General features: G+C 50.6%; 2 protein-coding genes across 2 annotated transcripts; both read right to left on the bottom strand.

Annotated features, from left to right (window-relative positions):
• Positions 1-1,538: 1,538 nt before the first annotated feature.
• TUBB3 (tubulin beta 3 class III) lies at positions 1,539-9,573 on the bottom strand. Its single transcript, XM_083454442.1, has 4 exons — positions 9,417-9,573; positions 4,738-4,846; positions 3,727-3,837; positions 1,539-2,980 (listed from the first exon to the last, which is right to left on the bottom strand). Exons 1-4 carry the CDS (start codon positions 9,471-9,473, stop codon positions 1,905-1,907), a joined length of 1,353 nt encoding a protein of 450 aa, XP_083310568.1. The 5' UTR covers positions 9,474-9,573; the 3' UTR covers positions 1,539-1,904.
• Positions 9,574-16,239: 6,666 nt separating this feature from the next.
• MC1R (melanocortin 1 receptor) lies at positions 16,240-18,650 on the bottom strand. The gene is made up of 2 exons (XM_083453388.1): positions 18,012-18,650; positions 16,240-17,925 (listed from the first exon to the last, which is right to left on the bottom strand). The coding sequence occupies exon 2, from the start codon at positions 17,906-17,908 to the stop codon at positions 16,964-16,966; it is 945 nt and encodes a 314-aa protein (XP_083309514.1). The 5' UTR covers positions 17,909-17,925; positions 18,012-18,650; the 3' UTR covers positions 16,240-16,963.
• Positions 18,651-21,153: the final 2,503 nt, after the last annotated feature.

The raw sequence follows: 21,153 nt of genomic DNA, 5'->3' as shown, positions 1-21,153 counted from the left end.
TGCCATAGTCTGCAGCAGCAGGACCATAGTAAGGTAGAAATATGGACTGCTATCCTAGAGTCTTCAACCTGGTGGTCTCCAGATGTCGTTGGACTAAAGCTCCCGTCAGCGCTGATGGGAGTTGTAGTCCAACAATGTCTGGAGACCACCAGGTTGGTGAAAGCTGGTTCAACTGGATTCCAAGAGTGATCATAGCTTCGGGTTATTCTGTGGTAAGTTACATAGGTGGTCCACTGTTGCAGCAAACATTTGAATCTAAGCAGTTGTCATTAGAGGCAGGAGTGTGTTCTTTCCAGTGCAAAATTCTCTCTTACTATTTTTGGGGTAAGGTCTGCATTCTGCCTGGTGTCATTCCCATCAGCCATGTAGGTGGGGCATTAGAATAGGCTGTTCCATCACCCTGAAGACATCTGGTGTGCCCCACCTACATCACTGAGCCAATCCTCACTTTAGGATTCGCCCCGCAGATCACAGCTGCTGCCAAGAGCCAGCCTTCTCACTAGGCATTTCTTGAGGCTCAGCTAACTGAGGGGCCCATTGAGAGGAGTCACACCAGTGTCACAACACCCGCAGGCAAGTGCTCATTCCTAACCATCTGCCACCCAAGTGGGAAGCTGCACATTGTCTCTCTCTTGACCCAGTCCCACAACTTATGGCCTATATAAGCACATTCAGGTGAGAGGGGAGTTCTTGGCCAAAGGCTCACCATGTGCTGAAGCCAGTCCTGTGAGTAAATCAGTTCTTAAGCAGAGCCAGATGCGCAGCTACCTCCTGCAGCAGTGACCATTTCATAGCTCCTCCCAGCTTGACCCCAGGATCTGGGAGGCAACTGTTCTAAGCATAGCAGTGGTGTTCAATCATTTTAGATGCTGGACTTCATGGCCCTCCTGCTCATAGAGGAATGTGTTACTTACTTTCCAATTATGGCAAGGCCATTCTGTTGCATGTAAGGGACCTCCCACTCATTCTGCTGATAAGAGGGGAGGCCTGAATTTCTATCCCAAAGCACACCCCTCTTTGAATATGAAGCTGTTTTCATTAGTAACCACTGATTGGCCTGCATGAAATTGTCTAAAGTTGTTGGGGTGTGTGTGTTTTTAAAGTGACCACCTTAAGTGCAATTGCTGAATTTCTCTGGTTGGAAACACGGCAAGGTGGATAGTTCAAAAGCCAAGCCTGGACCTTGATGCTTGCCCTCAGTTGCCAAGCAACACTGTGTGTGATTGACTTCCAGCTGGTGTTTGCCTTCTAGTCCAGTGTTCTTCAATCTGGAGCCCTCTAGATGTTTTGGATTCCAACCCACATCACCCCTGACCCGTGACTGTGCTAGCTGGGGCTGAGGGAAGGTGTAGTCCAAAGCACCAGGAAGACACCAGCTTGTGGAAGGCTGCACTAGACAGACACACACCAACACTCTCCAAGGGAGTGGTTGTGCCACACCACAACATTCATTCAGTTCCTTTACCCAGCACTCCAACCCCTCCCCACTTCACAAACATGCTCCCCTATCCCAAATGAGAGAAAGGGGACACCCGAGATGCTGGACAGCAATAGATTTATTAAGTATTCCAAAACATAAAAATAGACACAGACCAGTAAAAAATAAAGACCAGGGCCCTTGAAGTTATCAAAGTCATGGACAGAGGGAGCTGCACTAACTTATAAGACTTGGGGGGCAAAGGAGAGGGAATATAGGGCGGGGGGGGAGAGGAGGAGGAGGAGGAAGGGGGTTAAATACTGAACAGCTTTTAAGTTTTGGAACCCTTGAATCAGAAGCAACTAGAAGCTGGTTGTCTACAACTCAGCAAATGAGTAGCAAAGATGGACGGCGATGAACGACAGGCCCATGTCACTGCCTGGCCCTCACTGGGAGGAACCCAAGTGCTGCCTGTGGCCCCAGCCCTTCACTTGGCACCCTGGGCTTCCGATTCCTCCTCGTCATCTTCGTACATCTCTCCTTCCTCTTCGGCTGTCGCATCCTGGTACTGCTGGTACTCCGAGACGAGGTCGTTCATGTTGCTCTCAGCCTCTGTGAACTCCATCTCATCCATGCCCTCGCCAGTGTACCAGTGGAGGAAGGCCTTGCGCCGGAACATGGCCGTGAACTGCTCCGAGATGCGCTTGAAGAGCTCCTGGATGGCTGTGCTGTTGCCAATGAAGGTGGAGGACATCTTGAGGCCCCGGGGAGGGATGTCACACACAGCCACCTTGACGTTGTTGGGTATCCACTCCACGAAATAGCTGCTGTTCTTGCTCTGGATGGCCAGCATCTGCTCATCGACCTCCTTCATGGACATGCGGCCCCGGAAGACGGTGGCCACCGTGAGGTAGCGGCCGTGGCGGGGGTCGCAAGCGGCCATCATGTTCTTGGCGTCAAACATCTGCTGGGTGAGCTCGGGGACAGTGAGGGCTCGGTACTGCTGGCTCCCGCGGGCTGTCAGCGGAGCAAAACCCGGCATGAAGAAATGGAGGCGAGGGAAGGGCACCATGTTGACGGCCAGTTTGCGGAGGTCAGCATTGAGCTGCCCTGGGAATCTCAGGGAGGTGGTGACGCCGCTCATGGTGGCAGAAACGAGGTGGTTGAGGTCTCCGTAGGTGGGCGTGGCCAGCTTGAGGGTCCTGAAGCAGATGTCATAGAGGGCTTCATTGTCAATGCAGTAGGTCTCGTCCGTGTTTTCCACCAGCTGGTGGATGGACAAGGTAGCGTTGTAGGGTTCCACCACAGTGTCAGACACTTTGGGGGAAGGCACCACACTAAAAGTGTTCATGATCCGGTCGGGGTATTCTTCACGGACTTTGCTAATGAGGAGAGTCCCCATGCCAGACCCCGTACCCCCACCCAGGGAATGAGTGAGCTGGAAGCCCTGTAGACAGTCGCAGTTCTCACACTCTTTTCGCACTACATCCAAGACGGAATCCACCAGCTCAGCGCCTTCTGTGTAATGACCCTTTGCCCAGTTGTTCCCAGCGCCACTTTGTCCTGTGGAGGAAGAGACACCAACACCATCTTGTGTAGCAACCAGCACTGATCTGTGTGCCCTGTCCTGTCAACTGGGGGATGTACAGATCTACTCATCCCTATGGCATAACATTGAGGGACACCTGTTACCTTTTGACCAATCAGAGTTTGAAATTTTTGAAAGCCCACCAGACTTAAGTAAAAAAAGAAAAAGTACGCAACAATAGCTTGCTGTGCCATTTTTAACTTCCTCCATTTGTAGCTCTTGTAAGATTCTCATTAATTGGAGACTTAAAATACCCAGAGAAATGGGACAGTGACTGGCACAGGAAGGGCCTATAAAGCAGGGGTTGTGTGGGGAGCACACAGGTTAGAGGCCAAGCATACAAATTAGGTGAACATGGAGTCTGCTGAAGATGTTTGCCTTTTGATTTTAGCTTATATGTTTGAAGCACCAGTATGAGCCTTTAGAAATAAAGATGTATTAGGCAGCAGCAAGCTGTGATCAAGGAGTGGAGATTCTCTACCCTGGAAATAATCTGACCTAACCCTTTCCTTAAAAGTCAGATGCCCCGTCCCAAGATTTCCAGCCTTCCTTGCCTGCAGCTCCAAAAACCTCGAAATACTACAGCTTAGTATTAGTTATGCAAGTCTGAGGTCGAACTGTGCTATTTCTTTGGCTTAAAACTGGGTGACATCTGAGAGAAGCTATGATAGAGAGAAAAGGAAAGAGAGCCAGGCAGCAGAAGAAAGCAGAGAAACAATACCAAAGATGAAGTTGTCTGGTCTGAAGAGGTGCCCAAAAGCACCTGAACGAACACTGTCCATGGTGCCAGGCTCCAGGTCCACCAGGATAGCACGAGGAACATATTTGTGAGCTGGAAAAAACAAAGGAAGATTTGTCTTCATTGCAATAAGCCAGAGAGACAACCTTGCTGATTTACAACAGGAGTTATTGTGTTGGGGTGGGGGGAGGTGATTATAAGATTCCTGATCTCCCACATCATCTCCCTTCCTTGTACCCATTTGGCAGGATGCTCACCAAAGCCAAAATTGGGCACTGCCCAACATCCACCTAGCCTTTTCAGATGTTCTTGACCAACAATCCATGGAATCCTATACCAAGGAGAATATATTGAGCTTCTTTATCTCTTCCTCTAAACTAGGGGAATCTGTAGCAACCCTACGGAGGTTGTTGGACTCCAACTCCCATCAGCCACAACCAGGGTAGTCAGTTGTCAGAGCTGATGGGCATTGTGGAGTATCTGGAATGCCATAGGCTTCCTCACCATCACTGCTGCCTTAACTCATTCTCCTGTTAAGTGTTATGCTTAAAGGATGCATGCTCAAAGCAGCCTGCCCTTAACCCATGACCAGAGAGACCCATGTCCCCCAAGGCAGTACTCAGTACCAGCCATGTAATTTCCAGGCCTGCTATTCAAATCTGTAGCGTTCTTCCTCAGAAGTGGACTAGGCTGGTCAACAAAGGCGACAAGGAAGAATACCTTTTGCAATGTTGCTGCAAAACTGGGTGCGATCCAGGGTGAGAGTGGCAGCCCTGGGATGCTTTTCCCTCACTCGGAAGGAGGTGGCAGGATGGATGGCATACTCTATGCCGCTACAAGTGCTTAGGGGAAGGGCCATTGCCATCTGCTTCGAATGGTGAAAACCTTCCAGTTTCATTTCTGAGAGGAGGCCAGGAGGAAGTTTCTTGGTATACCAGAATATCCCTGCCTATCAGGAAGAGCAGTCAGGTCTGGGGTAGGAGCACAACTTACAAGAGGCTTCATTGTAATAAACGCTGATCCTTTCCAGCTGCAGGTCAGAGTCACCGACATAGTTCCCACTGGGGTCTATACCATGCTCATCACTGATCACCTCCCAGAACTGAAAGAAGAGTGGAGAAGGGGAGATAGAAAGAATTAACATTTCTACATGTTAAGTCAGCTAAAGAATTTGACATTTTTGTTTTATACCATTAGAAACAAAGGAAATTCCCACCCGCATTGGGCTGTTTAGCTTTTTCATTATTCACACTGGGGGAAAGCATTCTGAGTTGATCTGCTGCTGGAGACATCATATTGGGCTAAGTGGAGCACCGACCTTATCCTGTAAATCTTATCCAGTATGCCACTCCTTGTGTGAGTGCAAGCAGTTCTTTTGAATGTGCGGGGTGCTTAACTGAGTGACATAGAGAGAGCCAGTGTGGTACAAGCTGTTAAGAGTATTGGACTGGGACATGGGAGACCAGGGTTCAGATCTCTGATCAGTCAGGAAGCTCACTGGCTGATTTTGGGTCATCACATCTCAGCCTAACCTACCTCACAGGGTTGTTGTGAGGATAAAATGGAGAGGAGGAGAGCCAAGTACATCTCTTTGAACAACACAAAAACAGGATAGAAATAAATACACAAATAAATTTGATTTGCTCCTGGCAACTGCCAAGTAGCACTGCATCAGCAGCTGTAGCTGCGTTTGGTAATTGAAGGTTGCTAAGAGCCCTTTCTGCAAAGCCATCCTTGAGAGGACTCTCACTAGCCTACAGGGAGACCCACAGCAGAAACATTTTGTTCTTGCAAGCACTGTGTGCTGTTCTAGGGATCTGGCCATGGTGCTGAAACCATGACCTCTTGCTACCTTAAAGATACTGCTTTCCTAGCTTTGTTTCTTGGAATCTACACCGCAGTACAGGAGACAGAGAGGCAGCCATTTGGCTGAGCTTTTAGTATTTTAAGGCTGCTGAAAGTGAGAACATTCAGACGGGGTATTGCCGCACGTCAAAACTCCTGCCCTCATCTGCAGTGTTTAGCCATGAAGACAAAGGTAGAGGCAAGGATCAGGCTGTTGTACACATTTTGACAAGCAACACAGCATTTTGCTTTGGGAATAAGCTACAAGGAAAAGCAGCTAAATTTGTGCAGAGTCATCTCACCGGCAAATAAGCACATGACTTCGCACTGCTGGTTATTGGCGCAAACTTATTACGAGCCACAGCACTACGCAGACTGCAGCAAGAGCACTCTATCTCCCTCAGGAGGGACAGCCGCTAATGATGCATTTTCCAGAACTTTTTACCTTGGGACTAATTGCTTCTTGCAAGCAAGGGCTAAGTTGCATTCCTAGAGGACAACCGAGAGGGCTTCTTTTGGTGGAGCTTTTCACTAACGGAAGGACTTTCTGTTTTAACAAGGCAGTGAGGAGGACAGGAGAAAAAGGCTTGTTTACAGCAATCTATAGGAGCCTGCTCAGTCCTTGCTAAATTAGTTTGAACAATGCGGGGGGGGGGGGGGAGAGAAAGGAAGATGCATGTCATGAATGCTAACCATCTCCAGAGGACAGAGCTTTAATTACCAGGGAGCTCCCACTACTAAGAGGACAAATTGAAATTGATGGCAAGGTCAGGAAGACTGTAAACACAATGGCGTCAGCCACATGCCACAAGGCTGATCCCCCCAGAGCCCAATGCAAAAAGATCTGCCTTGAGAAGGCCTCTTCACCAATAAATTGTTTCTAAAAATGAAGCAGATCTGGAAAGTGATATAATCCTATATATGCAGAGGTGGCCCAAGGTTACTCAGTGACGGAAGTGAGACTAAGCCCTAGGACTGCAAACAGATGCAAGGGTCAAGCCCTCTTGTCAATTCATTTGGTCTCATTTGACTTGGAACAGGCTGAGTCAAATTCAAATCCCTGGCTCAGCCATAAAGCTCACTGCATGGGTCTTACAAGGGTCCCCCCCCCAAGCCTTCCATACAAATTTGCTGAGAGAATCAAATGGATAACAATCTGCCGTACTCTGCCCTTAGCTCCATGGAAGGGAAGACTCGGATGCAAAAAAGTGACTGTTATCTCTTTTTTCCAAATTAACTCCTGCCCATATTCTGAGAGGTTTCAAAGGAACACCAATGCATAATTAAGTGAACTGTCCATCTTAAGGCATGAATAAAGCATAGTTCTTTGTCATGGCACAGGCATTGCTTCAGAGAAGGCTTCTGAAATCAACACCCTGGATTCGGCAGCAGAATTCTCTGGGGCATACCGTATCTAGAATGATGCAGGAATCCAAATAGGCTAAATAAAGTTGTTCTTATTTTAGGAAAAGAACAATCCTTAAATATCTCAGGGGCTACCAAGCCAGGCTTCAAAGCCAGCTTCTATCCTGTGTTGATCAGATGTGTCAATTACAGAACCTGTGAGTTTACAATGAATTATTCATGCAGTTTAGCATATGCTTAGTCTGCTTAGGTAAACTATGCAGAAAGCTAGCCTCCAGCATCGCCGCCCCAACTGGTGACTGCCTGCCCCCAAATCCCTGACTCAGGAGCAGCAAGATAGTGGAGAACCCTATTCCCTTGCCTTAGTAACCCAGTTTCAGGGAAGATTGCAACGGAACCCAAGGTTGTCTCAGATCATGTGAAATCCATTCAACTTCCTTTGGTTTTCCACAGGATTCCACGTTCAGCATTTGAGGGTGGAGGGTAGAAAACACCCTGTGTCTTTTTTAAAGAGGAGAATGTTCCTTTCTGAGAATCTCAAGTACAATCCTGGGCATTTTGACTTCCTTGCTGCAGAAGGTGTGGCAAACCCACCGATTCCTCAGGAGACATGTGGTGAAGCAGCCACAGACTTGGAGCTCTGAGTGGTGGTGGGAAGAGACTGGCAGTCTTTCAAGGTTCATTATTCAGCTTCTTAAATAGCTTACAGGCTGTGGGTGAGTAGCAGGTGCTCTTCATACCCCTTGCCCACCTCCCTGCATCCAGCATAATGACCAGACTATCCCTCTCTCCTAAGTGGGGCGGGGGAGAGGCAGGGGAGCTCCCGGCCCCAGCTGCAGAAGAGCTCCAGAGGGCTGATTTGATTTCAGCCTGCTGTGCTGCTACCCTGCCCCACGGGGATAGAGCATTAAGTGGCACAATCACACTGCAGCAGGCTGGCCTTCCTTTTTATTCAGAGCAGGCACAGATGTCTGGTTTTGAAGGGTAGAGGAGAGAAGAGCAGGGAGAGAGCGGGGCGCGGGGGAGGGATGACTTAATGGATTATTAGCTGTCTTTGTGACACTAAGTCATGGCAGCAGGTGTCTCCTGAGAAAGCAGAAACTGAAAACCCATTTGAGGAAACCCCCTATTTTTGCAAGATTGTTCATTTCCCTTTGGACATTTCCCCTAACAAACAAAAATAAGACCATCCCTTGCTGCCCAGAGAGAGGGTGCTCCCTGCTTGTCTCCCTGGCCCAATTGCACCAGCCAAGAGCTGCCATTTCACTTAATAAATAGCTAGAAAAAAACTGCCCCATCAAGAAACAGGAGGGGATCATGTCATGACATCAAACATTCTGTTTGTTTCATATATCAGAAGATGCCACAGGACGCTCAGAAGCCCCACACCTCTTTGTCTCCAGTAGTAGACAACTCTTCACCATTGTGTCCTGCATTACCTGAAGCTGAAAGGGGGAGGGGAGGCGAAGATGCTTTGTCCAGGGGTGGGGGCACCACAGGCTGAAATCTGTTTACCTTCCATCTGTCATCCACAGAACCACTTGGTAAAGGGAGGAAAAGGCTCCTGAAAGTCTTTAGGAATAGCCATTCCCCTGAACCCAATGGGACAAGGAGACAGGGCAAAAAGAGGTAGCCCCACCCTTCCCCTGCAGAAGCAGGGCTGAAATGTTGCCCCATAGCAGGCTGAAGGAGGGGAGAGAGGCATTACCACTCCCCATAGAAAAAAGGTGGGAAAGGAGATCGCCCAAGTTGCCTCCTGACCTAGCCAAGGTTACAGCAGGAACTTGCAAGGTCACAGGCAGAGGGAAGGGCTTCTTTGTTCTAAGAGAATCAGGAGGGCCCCCTGCTCCTTGGGTGTGGCAGCCCCCTTGCCTGGATGGGCGTGGCGGAGGGGGCGGGAGGAAGACCACTCCTTCCTTTTGTCTCCCATCAGAAGCGTCAACAACAAAGGGTGACCAAGGGCCTCTGACAGCCGCGTCAGGATGCCCAGGGTGGACTTTTTAGGAGACGCTGGCCTGGGCCACTCACTGGCTAGCCGGCAAGAAGGCAAAGGAGCGCCTTTCCTAGGGAGCCGGAGGACACTTTCACCTCCTGCAGGAGGCTCTGCCCCGCAGCCCTGGGGTGCCTCCACGCCCACAGCCGGGCGGGGAAAGACGAGGCCACAACAAAAGCGCCGCCGCCGCCAGCGCAGGGCACGCCCCACCCCGGTGCCAAGCCAGGGAACCGGCCCCACCGCCTTGGCGAGATGACACCTGGCTACCTCGCCCGGATCTAGGGCAAGGGGAGCGGCAGAGCAGCCGGGCGCCTCGTCGGCGCAACGCTTGGCTCTTTTCCAGGGGGCCCGCAACATGCCGGGCTGGATCAGCCAGGGAGCCCCCAAGTCCCGTTGGAGGAGCCGTCGGGGGGCGGCGGGGAGCTCCGCAGCCCCAGCAGCGCGCGTCTCCGCTTCCCCATGCCTTTACCTTGGCTCCGATCTGGTTGCCGCACTGGCCCGCCTGGATGTGCACGATCTCCCTCATGCTGCTGCGGCTGGTGCTACGGGGGGGCGGCTGCGGGCAGGCAGGCGGGTGGGTGGGCGGCGGCTGCAGCTGGCGGAGCGGCTGGCGGAGGCGTCCAGGCTGCTGCCGGCGGGTTTTATAGGCGCCTCCCGCTGCACCCAGGCCGGGGCGCTGACGTCAGCGCCGACGCCGCGGCCAATCAGGAGGCGCCGCCGCAAAATACTGCAACATCCCTGCAGCATCAGCACCAGCAGCGCATCCCTCGGCGCCGGCCAGAGCCGCGCTGCCTGGCACAAAGCGGGCGGCCAGGCTGGGGCAGGGAATGGCCCGCCCCGCCCCGCCCGCAAGCCGGCATCGAGGAAAAGGCCCGTGCAAAAGAAAAGGCCCAGGGGAGGCGGCTGATGCAGGAGGCATCCCAGGCTGTTGCCTGAAGCGACTTGGAGGTTCACATCCCAGAGTGGGGCGGGTGGGCCGCTGCGGTACCTGGGGGTGCGTGAGGGGGACAGCCACTTTCCTGGGATGTCTCTTGGGTGGGGGGCATCTTTGTTATCAGGTCTCAAGTTTCAGCCTCGCCCCAGTCCTGGATTTGCCTTTGATGGCCTCGGACGGGGTCGCCAAAGCATCCTTCCTTGGCGCGCCTCTTTCCTTCTTCCCCAGCCAGACAGCACGCTCTGCTTTGTGACTGGGGGCTTCTCCGCTTGTCTTGATATCACGACCGCCCACCCAGCCCTTTGAAGACAGAGGGATATATATATATTTTAGAGGGGCCATCCTGCATTGAAGCTCTGTGTATTTTGCTGAGGTTGGGGTGCTTTTAACAATCGGTTTTGAACACGCGTGTTTCCTTCCGGTGAGCCGCCTAGAGGCTCTGATGACGGGCGCTTCCTTCGAACCTTTCGCCGCTTGGCCAACTCTTTGCCCGCAGCCTCTGTGCTCTCCTGCTGCTGACTAACTGCCAGCTGGGCGAACCCCCCTGACTCAGCAGTGCCCAGCCCGCCCCTGCCCGCTGGGTGGGGCCTCGTCGTGGGTCTCTCTTCCTCGGCTGCTTGCAATTTGCAAGGGGAACTGAAGGCCATCCAACCGGGAACAAGGGCGGCTACGGGCGATGGGCCATCGCCTAAGTGGGGGGAGATGATGCGGGTGGTGGTGAGGAAAGTCGGCAGAACAAAAGCCCTTTCGTGGTCCGAGGTGCGCAGGAGGAGAGAGCGAGGAGGCTCCCCGCCCGCCTCCCCTTTGTTCAGCCAGCTCGGGCAGGAAGCTGCCTCTCCCTACTCTCCCCCTTTTCCTGGGTGGGGAGATGGGGAGGGGCCCCACAGATCTGTTTCCTGTCATTTCCCCCCTACGCCCTCCTTTGTGTCTGGGTTGTCGTTGCAATTCCTGGGGGAGAACAAAGGCCTGTGGAGGGAGACTGCTGACCTCTTCCCTAAGTGTGGGGGGGGGGGGAGGAAAGGCTGCCCCCTCTCTGACAGGCGAGAACCACAGCAGGCTGCAAAAAGCAGGAGCTCCTTGCCAGGGGAACGGGTGGGTCCCTTCGGAGGCAACGCTCCCCCACCAGTGCCGGATTGAGATATAAGCTAAACAAGCTATAGCTTAGGGCCCCACTCTCTTGGGGGCCCCCAAAAAAACTAAAGAAAAAAACACCTGGATGTACATTTCCAAAATATAAGATAAAAAAGAAATATAATAAAATAAAACCTACATACAGCAACAGTGTTTGTGTTGTGTAGGCTCCTATGATGTAAGTAATGGGCCCTGCATATAGCATATATTCAACACAAAAAACTGTGACAATTTGTTGTTGACAAAGGACAGCTGGACATATAAAGGGCCCCATTACATTCAGTAGCTTAGGGCCTCATCAAACCTAAATCCGGCCCTGTCCCCCACCAAGGTCCGCTTCACCTGTATACAACTGAAGGCGGGAAGGCCCACAGCCACTCACTCATTTACCCTGCCCAAGAAATATGCTGGTGCTGGAAGCAGGGAGGTCGACAATTGGCCTCGCAGTGGTTCAGCATCCTCCCTGCTCCCATAGCCAGTAAAATACAAGGAGAGGGGGCTGATCGCCAGCAGCCAGCCTAGGCCTGATGATATCTTCCTATCTGCAAGCCCAGCCCTTAAATCACAGAGGGATGCTGGGTGCTTGGCTGGGAACTCTTGGCAGGACTCTGTACGTGCTCAAGGGCACCCAATGCTTCTTTGAGAGGATTTCACGTGGGCTCTGTCACTGGCAACATGTCACAGGCAGGGCTTGGATCCTGGCTGGCTCAGGGTTAAGTCTTGCTGTCCACCAAGGCAAAGCTGCTTCTCTCTTTCCTGTTGCTGGATACCAGCGCCCCCCAGTGTCTGGTCTAGGCTTCCCATCTGTATTGACGGCCCTCCCAATCCACAAGCATCTCCACCCCAGAATTATTCTTTCAGAAAGCAGGAAGAAACAGGGTCCAGGGAGGAGGGAGAAATCTCATTTATTTCTTTATCAAATAACAATCTAGCTCCTTACTGATAATCCCTTATTCTCAAACTGCACACACACAAATAGTTCCCATGAGACAAGTTTTCCACCTAATGCACAAAGGGTCAGGAAACCGAGCCTTACGAGGAACAATTGAGGGAGCTGGGTATGTTTAACCTGCTAAAGAGGAAACTGAGAAGAGATATGATAGCCATCTTCAAATATCTAAAGGGCTGTCACATGGAGGATGGAGCCAGGTTGTTTTCTCCAGCTCCAGAGGGTAGGACCGGAACCAATGGCTTCCAGATACAAGAAAGGATATTCCAATATCCAACTAAACATCAGGAAGAACTTTCTGATGGTACTAAGAGAACAGACTCCTTTGGAAGCAGTGCTGGATTAAATCCTGCCGAGGCCCCTAGGCAGTCGAAATCTCCCCACCACCCCCACTCTAGAGGGATAGCATTGAACTAAGAAAGCCTGATTGTAATTTTCTTTCAAGATCAAATCAATATTATTTTACCTGTTGTCATTGGGCCCCTAAAAGGCATGGGTCCCATAGACCGGTGCCTCTTCTGCCTATTTGGTAATCCAGCATTGCTTGGTGTACTCGCCTTTCTTGGAGATTTTTAGGCAGAGCTTGGATGGCCATCTGGCATGGGTACTTTAGTTGAGATCCCTGGATTGCAGGGGGTTGGAAGAGATGACTCTCAGGACCCCTTCTAACTCTACAAGTCTATGATTCTATGAAAACATTTCTAGCTGCAGGTTAGGATAAATTCTGCTAGCCTCTAAGCCTTTTTCTGCCTCTTCTTCAGGGCCTGTTCATGGTCATCCCATGCCAGCCTCTCTGCCAGGCTTCCTGCCTGCGCAGTCCCTCCTACATCTGTAGTGGCAGTAAAATGCAGCCAGGTTCCTAGCAAGGGAAAGCACTCTGAGATCATTCCCCACAGCAGCTGAATTCCCAGAATGGTGGATGTGGCTGCTGCCCTAGGGAGTAGCCTTGCCCAGAAAGAGGTCTCTCTTTTTTTGCAGAGTGAGCAGCAGGGAGCAGTAATCAGAGATGACAGAGCTTGGAGAAAGGGCTTGCCTGAAGGAGAATCACATCAGGCCTTGGAGAGACACAAAGGAACTCAAGTGTGAGTGTGACTGTGCAGTGGGCAAACAGCCAGTTCACCCTCTTTCTCAGGTAAAGCACCTGCCTTGGCAAGGAATGGATGCACTGAAAACCATGTAGCCTTAGTATTGTCTGCACTAACAGGCAGCAGCAGCTCATCAAGCTTTCAGCTAGGAATCTTTTCTCAGCCATACTTGAACCCAGGCCTTTCTTCATGCAAAGCTGCTGTTATTTTAGCACTGAACTTAGGTCCTTCTCTAACAAAAAGGTTAGCCATCCTGCTGGAATAATATGAAGCTGCCTTATGCTGCATCAGATGATTGCCAGCTTAGTATTGTCTACACTGACTGACAGCAGCTTTCCAGGGCTTTAGGCAGGAGACATTCCCTGCCTTACCTGAAGACACCAGAGATTGAACCGAGGAGAAGAGGTCCTCTAGCACAGAGCAATGGCCCTTCCCTGGATGGGGAAACAGAACCAGCTCGGGATGTTTGCCCAAGAGGACCTGAAGGGCAAAGGCAGCAAACACCAGTGCCACCTCCAGGCAATAGATGGTGCCCACATTCCAGAACAACCAGGCTGCTGCATAAGAAGGGGTGGGGGGAGGGAATGCCACAGAACATGTATATGTCTGCTGCTCAGGAGGTTGTGAATGGAGGGAGGGAGCCACTAGCCTGGGGTAGAAGGGATGTTCTGGATTGCCAGCCTGCTACATGAGCGACAGACTTGCGCATGGAACTTTTATGCCATTGCCAAGGGATGCTCCATATGCATGATACATCAGGTGCATGGGCAATGGGTAGGCATGTGAGGCAGAGGTGGGCAAGCAAAGGAGCCTGTGATTTTGTTCTGGTACCTCAGCTGCAGCCCACTGACAGGAGAGAGGAGGGAGGTGGGGCCCTTTTCCCTCCCAGGGGGAGTGGTGTTTCAAAGACTAGTCAGACTGCTGAATGGCAGGACCCATTCCCGCCCCCCTATAGGCATGACTCATTGTGGCAGCGCTCAAACAAAACAAAAGCCCCTGGTCAGATGGAGCTCTCACTTCTTAGAAATAGTTGCAGCCCCCTTGCAAGTTCCTCTCCCACACAGAACCTGCTAGCTGAACATTCATGCCACATGAACCACAAAAACCTACAAAATATTGTGTATCAGATAGTAAGAAGGTGGAATAAAAGTGCTGTGTGCTTCTCCCCCAGCATTCTGTATTTGTGTGTTTGTTTCTGAGAATGCACACAGTTGGTGCATATGAGAAAGACAACACCCCACAAAAAACACCCACTGAACTTGTTTCTTATACAGTGTTGCAAGTGAGTTGTTATGCTCTCCGGAATACACCTTCTACTAATAAGCCGTTCATCTCTCCTCCTGTCTCCCTCATCCTGACCCATGATTTGTATTCTGCACAATGTGGCTCAGACCAATGGTTCCCAAACCACTCAGGCCCTCCGAAAATGGTTAATGGTGTCGTCTGTCTGTTGAAGCAATTGTGTTGTGCTGTACTAGATGCTGTGTGATTTTTAATTGCATTTTTAAATCACATCCTTGTATTCCACTGAATTCAAATTGTCATACAATACAATAAACAAAAGAAGCAATTAAAATGCAGTATGAATCTTCTATGCAATAGATGTGCTATCTCCTGCCTTTAACCACAAATCCACAGAAATGCCGTAAACCAGTTTGGGAACTCTTGGCTCAGATGCTTTTAGAATCACAGCATCAGACAGGACTTTGAAGGCTGCTTAGCCCCACCTCCTACTTTGTACGGGGCCTGCAATGCAGAATATAAATACAACAACCTTGTGAGATGGCTGTTCAACCTCTTCTTGAGTGAAGGAGAGCCCACCAGCTCCCAAACCACTGCTGAACAGCTGCCACTATCTGGAAGGCCATCCTCGTGTTTCATTGAAGTCTACTGTACTTCTCTGCCTTTTCCAGCCACTGATTCTGGAGCAACAGAAAAGAACTGTCTTCTGTGTGGGACAGCCGTTCATGTTAATGGGAGACAATTGTCCTTCATTGGTCTTGGATTTCCTGGTCACCCACTTCTGGTGGGCATGCTCCCAGAGGCATTTGTAGGGTCCCTTGCACCCTTGGCAAGGAGCTGTATTGATGCCGCCCCCTACGTGTAGCTTCCCTGCGCATAAAGTCATTGCCATCTGGTTGGCCACTATGGGAGGCAGGATGTTAGAATACAGGGCCTGTTGGGTTCCCAGCAGGGCTCTCCTTGTGCTTTTAGGAGTTTGCTCCTGCTATCTTAGGAAAGAGCCTCAGCTCAGACCTACAGTATGCTTTTAAGAGCAAACCTTAATATCAAATCGGCAATGCCACTGAAGTTTGTTATTACGTGGCATGCAATAAGAGTTTGCCCAGTTGGTAAAGCTCTGGATGTAAATAGCAAGGCTCTTTTCTGGATTTAGAGTCATTTCTTTAGCAGGGCTATGCTACTGTCCAATCTACTAGGGGTGATGCCTGGAATGAGCTATTGCTTGTCTTGTTTTGCATGGAAGCATCACTGTGGCACAGGTCTGGACAGGGATATGTGTGAGAGGTTCCTTACAGGCAACTCCCATCTGTGGCATATGATGCAACACTAGGCGGCTCCTGTGCTTTGGGCACCATGAATCTGAAGACTGACTCCTACTTTAATTAGCATGTTCTGAAAAGGAACTACCAGTAACTTAAATAGGATTGTGAGTCCCTGATGCTTCCTCCAAGCTTGGCCCAAGGTAGCCCAGCCACCAGGTAAGGGGTGCTACAACCATCTATTGCAGGACCTGGAAACTGGAACAATCAGAGATCCACTCACGTAAGGGAAGCAGAGATCCACTCAGAGAGATAATCTCACATAAGAACAGAGCATCACTCAGGCCTATTTTTCAGTGAGAGGACAATGTTGTAAGAATTATGGACAAAGGGTTGAGATACGGGCAGAGGTACCATTTTGCAACTTATTGAGTTGCATTGATTTGTAGAGACTTCAAACATGAAGTCAGAAGACGGAGGGAGGGCAGTCCACTGAAACACAGTCAGAGGCTGCCAGTCAGGTCTTATGAGAATGCGGGGGGGACGGGACATATTTGCAGCATCTGAAATTTTAGGGCATTTCCTTCCCAGTGCTGAAATGGCTTTAGGAAAAGATGTCCACATCTCTAAACTGGACCCCCCACCCTGTACTCCTAGACAGGTAGAGCCCTCCTGGGGTTGCTCACACATACTCTGAAACATTCCTCTTTATTACCCTGTAAGGCTCCTTGACATACAAAACACATATTTAGGCTGTGCACACATTACTGGCTTAAAACACAGGGAGGGCGTATCTTTACACAAGTAAAATCAGAGCTGGTTTGGGGGGTGCGGCGGGGAATGCATCAAAACACAGCATTTCCTCAGAAAGGAGAGGATCAATATTGGTTGTGGTTAACATCACTTGTATACCACTTCCCAAACCAAAGGTTGTTGTGCACTGGATGCAGCGCAACTGGGAGTGTGTACACAGCCACACACACACACTCTTCCTTCTTCTGCATTGGGAAAATGTTGCTGCACCTGCCATTGTCATCCTCACCCTCTGCTCTGCACACCTTGACGGAAACGGGCTGGAGCCCCCACAGAGGAAGAATGAATGGCTTCCCTAGATCACTAGCAAGGAAATAGCAGAGAGTTATACAACATCTCAGCCATGCCTCTAGGTTGAAGGCAGTCAGGAAGCAAAAGAACGTCCCTCCCCACCACACACACACACACACTTTGTTTCCTCCTTCTGGCCGTGGGATGTGGTGAACGCTGCCTGGCACCTCCTCCCAGAGGCTTCCTCTGCTTGCCCATCCCCAGTGCCACCAGGGGGCGCTGAGCTCCCAATTGCAAAGTGGCTGCCTCTGGGGAGGGCAGGAGAGCCCCAGTGGCTACTTGCACCCTCAGACCCCCAGTGCCGCCTGCTCCTTACCAAAAGCATAAGACCACCTCTTTCAAAGTCCTCCTGAGCTCCTGGCTCCGGAAGGCGTAAATTATGGGGTCCACCACAGAGTTGCAAATGAGGAGGATGAGATAGAGGTTGAAGTATCTGAAGTAGCAGTTGCAGGCGGGCTTCTCGGGGCAGGTGAGGATGAGGATCAGGTGAAGGAAGAAGGGGCCCCAGCAGATGAAGAAGACGCCCAGCAGGATGGTGAGGGTGATGGCCCCTCTCATGCTAGTGAAGTGGGGCGCCGACTGCTTCCTTTGCAGGCTGGAGATCCTGCGGGCGTGTTGGTGAGCCAGGCTGAACATGTGGATGTAGAGGCCCATGATCAGGGTGATCATGGAGAGGAAGAAGATGACCAGGCAGAGGATGACCGCCTTGCCATCGTAGGCAATGAAGATGGTGCTGGAGATGCTGCTGACCACCCAGACAACCACGATGATGGTGACGGCCCTCTGGATGGTCATGATGCTGTGATACCGCAAGGCGTAGAAGATGGTGATGTAGCGGTCAATGGCGATGACGCCGAGGAAGGAGAGCGAGGACATCAGGGAGCTGCAGATCAGCATGTCCATGGCGTTATCCAGGTGCATCACGGTGGTGGGCTGCACAACCATCATCTCATGCTCCAGCAGAAGCATGAAGAGGGTCTCCACTAGGTTGCTGACGCTCACCAGCATGTCTGACACAGCCAGGCAGCAGATGAAATAGTACATGGGCGAATGCAGGTTCCGGTTTTTGACAATGGCGGCCACCACTAACAAGTTCTCCACAAAGCTCAGGATCCCCAGGGTCAGGAAGAGTTCGCCAGGGATCACTACCTGCTGGCTGCTTGTGCAGAATGTCTCATTGGTCTGGTTGCTCATGGGAATGCCTGCAGTGGCATTCGGGGGGCTGGGCAGCACCCTCAGGGGTGATGGCACAGACATGGTGGCACCTTGGAATGCTACAGAATTACAAAGGAGACCCGCAGGATTTTGCAACAGAGTTTTCTCTTGGGGGAGAAGTATATAGTTAGCATGGTCCGGGAACTCACCTGTAGGCTGCGGAACCTGAAAGAAACTTCTGTGGCCACTCCTCCTCCAAGGGAATAGATGGGTAGATGTCTCAGAAAAGAGCTGTGAGACCAGACATGCTCCACACAAAGTTTTGAGGTGGCAGAGTCAGCAACACGCTTCCAGTGACCCTTCTTTGGCACAATACGCTGGAGAGCCCAACGCCCGTGTCTTCTTGGGTTCTGCTCTCTTATTCCTGGTTTCTTCCTTTGGGTCTCTGTCCCAGAAAAAGAAAAGGGGAGAACTTGCCAGTTTCTTTCCGCCTCTCCCGGCTCTGAATTCCCAAGTCCTATTTTCCTTCCAAGGGTGCCGTTGCTTGATTTGCTTCTTCCCCAAAGTAAACTGATTAGCAGGAGTTCACAGCAAAGAAAGAACCCTTTATCTCCCTTACTTTTAAAGGAATATGCCCAGCTTTCCCATCAGCAGAGGGGCGGAGGGTGATCCACATGATAACAGCCCAGGAGGCGAGGGCGCTGAATGGCAGGGAGAACTTATGAAACTGCCCTTAAAGCCTGGCTGAGTTTTCCTCTTCATTAACATCCTGGTGGCATGATGCCCCCCCCTCCCCATGCCAAGCAAAAGGGGGTCCAGCAGTGAAGCATTACTCACCATCTCAGTGACGTCTTCAACTTACATTTATGCAAGTACAAAGGAGAAGGGTTGCATATAGGCGGAAGAAGAGTCAAGTTTTCCCAAATATGGCTTCACCCATGTTTGACACACTCCGGGTTTTTCCCCCTGCTGCAGAAGATTCCCCACCAACTTCTACTGGAGGAAATTGCCCAGCTTGATTGACAAGACTCAGTTATTGCAATGCTCTCTCTGTTGGCCTTGTCTGGAGGTTCCAGCTTATGCAAAATGCAGCTGCTAGACTGTTGATTGGGACAGACTATTGCTAGCACGTAAGACTAGTGATGGAAAGCTTGTGCTGGTTGCCCATATGCTACCCAGCCAGGTTCATTGTTCTTATTTTGAAGGCCCTTTAACAACTTGGGTACAGGATATCTCAGCGACCACCTGATCTCTCATTGGCCTGACCTGGCCAAGTAGCATATGGGCAGCCAGTGCAAACTTTACTCTGTGAATATGGTCTGGCAAAAAGAGTCTGCCTTGAGGAATTTAGAGGAATGGCAACTTTCCTGTGCAACCAATACAAACAACAACAGCCAGTAGAACACATAGCAGCACTGCAGTGGGCATAAAACAAGAGGAGCTACTTGGAGCCTCGTCTGACTAAAAATATTCTCCTTTAGGAGAGGGTCATAGGTCAGTGGTGGAGCATCTGCTTTGTGTGCAGAAGGTCCCAGGTTCAATCCTTGACAGTATCTCCAGGTAGCTGAACTGGGAAGGTCCTTTGCATGAAGCCCTGGAGAGCTGTTGCCAGCCAGAGTGCAGACTATACTAGGCTAGAGGGGCCAAGGGTCTGGCTCAGCAGAAGGCAACTTCCTATGTTCTTCCTACTGACAGAAGGTAATCAGAGGCTACATGGGCCTCCCTTGCAAGGAACTCTGGAGTTTGGGGGAAGCCACTTGGAAGGCCCTGCCTTAAGTTCTGCCAAACATGCTACAGATATTGGCAGGGCAGAAAGAATGGCCTCTCATGAAAATCTTGAAACATAGGGTTGTACAGTTCCCTCCAAATCAAAGCTTCAGAGTCCAGTAAGTTCCCTAAAACTGTTGATGCAAGAACGTAAAATGAGTCTGATAGATTAAGCAAATGGCCAATCCAGCCCAGCATCCCATTCTCAAAGTGGCCACTCAGAGGCAAATGCGAAACCTGGCTCTGACTCAGCACAAATAAGTTCCATTTCAGAACTTTCCTCATTTCACCTATTAGACGATGCACAAGCATCACATTTCCATGACACTACAACATTTGTGCATGCTAATACTTCCTTGCCTTGGTCCCGTTTCCCCCAGCTCTGGGTTAGCAATTCCTAGTAGGGCAGAGCATGCAAAAGGCAGTCAAACTCGCCCTGTAAGCAGCACAGTCTGACATACAAGTGTGACTTCTTATGCAACTATTTACGTGACATGCCGTGCGAGACACAAACAACTCACTCTGTGGAGAGAGCATTGCATGTTTCACTGGCTGATTTCACAAGATACTGCCTACGTAATTCAAAGCAGCGTGGTACATCATGAAGAGGGGCCTGTTTCTCCTCGCTAGGAAAAGATGGACTCTTTGTTTTGCAAGACAGAGAATTTATGACCCTAAACGGGTCATATTTATTTCATTTGCTCAAAACAAAATCAGTTACTATGTTCAAGATCACTTTTTTCCAGTTACCTTTACAACAGTTGGAGGTTTTTAGTTTAGACACAAGGCGAGTAAGGGAGGACAGAAGAGAAGCATTTAAAATTGTTAGGGGTGGAGAATGTTGATAGAGAGAAGTATTTCTCCTTTTCTTATAATACCGGTCCATTGAAGGAAGCTCAGTGTTGGAGGATTCCGTGCAGACAAAGAAAATACTTATCCACCCAGCGCTTACTGTTGTTAAAGTCTGGAATTTGCTGTATTTATTTACGTATTTATTATGTACTAAATTGTATACCACCCTTCACCCGTAGATACAAGGGCTATCGCAGGATGTAATGATGGCCACCAAGCTGGAGTTAGCAGGGCTGGCCCACCCATGAGGTGAGGCAGTTCCCTCAGGGTGGCAGGTTCCAGAAAGCTGGGAGAGCGGCCGATTTACTCCATGGAGCTTTCCCTGCACTTGTCAGCCTCTTCCTCTGTATGCCTGTGTACTGCCCAGTGGCTGGCAGGTGGCAGTAGGCAGACATGTGATGCCGTGTGGGTGCACAGCAGTGGGTGGGCAACAGAGGAAGAGGTGGTGACAGGGCAGTGTTTTCTCTTTTGCCTCTGGCGGCAAAACATCCGGGGATGGCCCTGAGAGTTAGACAAGTTCATGGAGGATAAGACTGTCTATGGCTACTAGTCATGATGGCTGTGTGTTACCTCCCATCTTGGAGGTGGTAGGCCTCTGAATACCACTCACGGGGAACCACCAGTGAGCTGAGACTGTTGAACTCAGGTCCTGCTTGTGGTAGGGACGTGGGTGGTGCAGTGGTCTAAACCACTGAACCTCTTGGGCTTGCCGGTCAGAAGGTCGGTGG

This window comes from Podarcis tiliguerta (genome assembly GCF_965153285.1).
Source record: "Podarcis tiliguerta genome assembly, chromosome: 8".
Classification (NCBI taxonomy): domain Eukaryota; kingdom Metazoa; phylum Chordata; class Lepidosauria; order Squamata; family Lacertidae; genus Podarcis; species Podarcis tiliguerta.
Note: the sequence above shows the minus strand (reverse complement) of the source record. Positions and strands in the feature narration are given on the sequence as shown.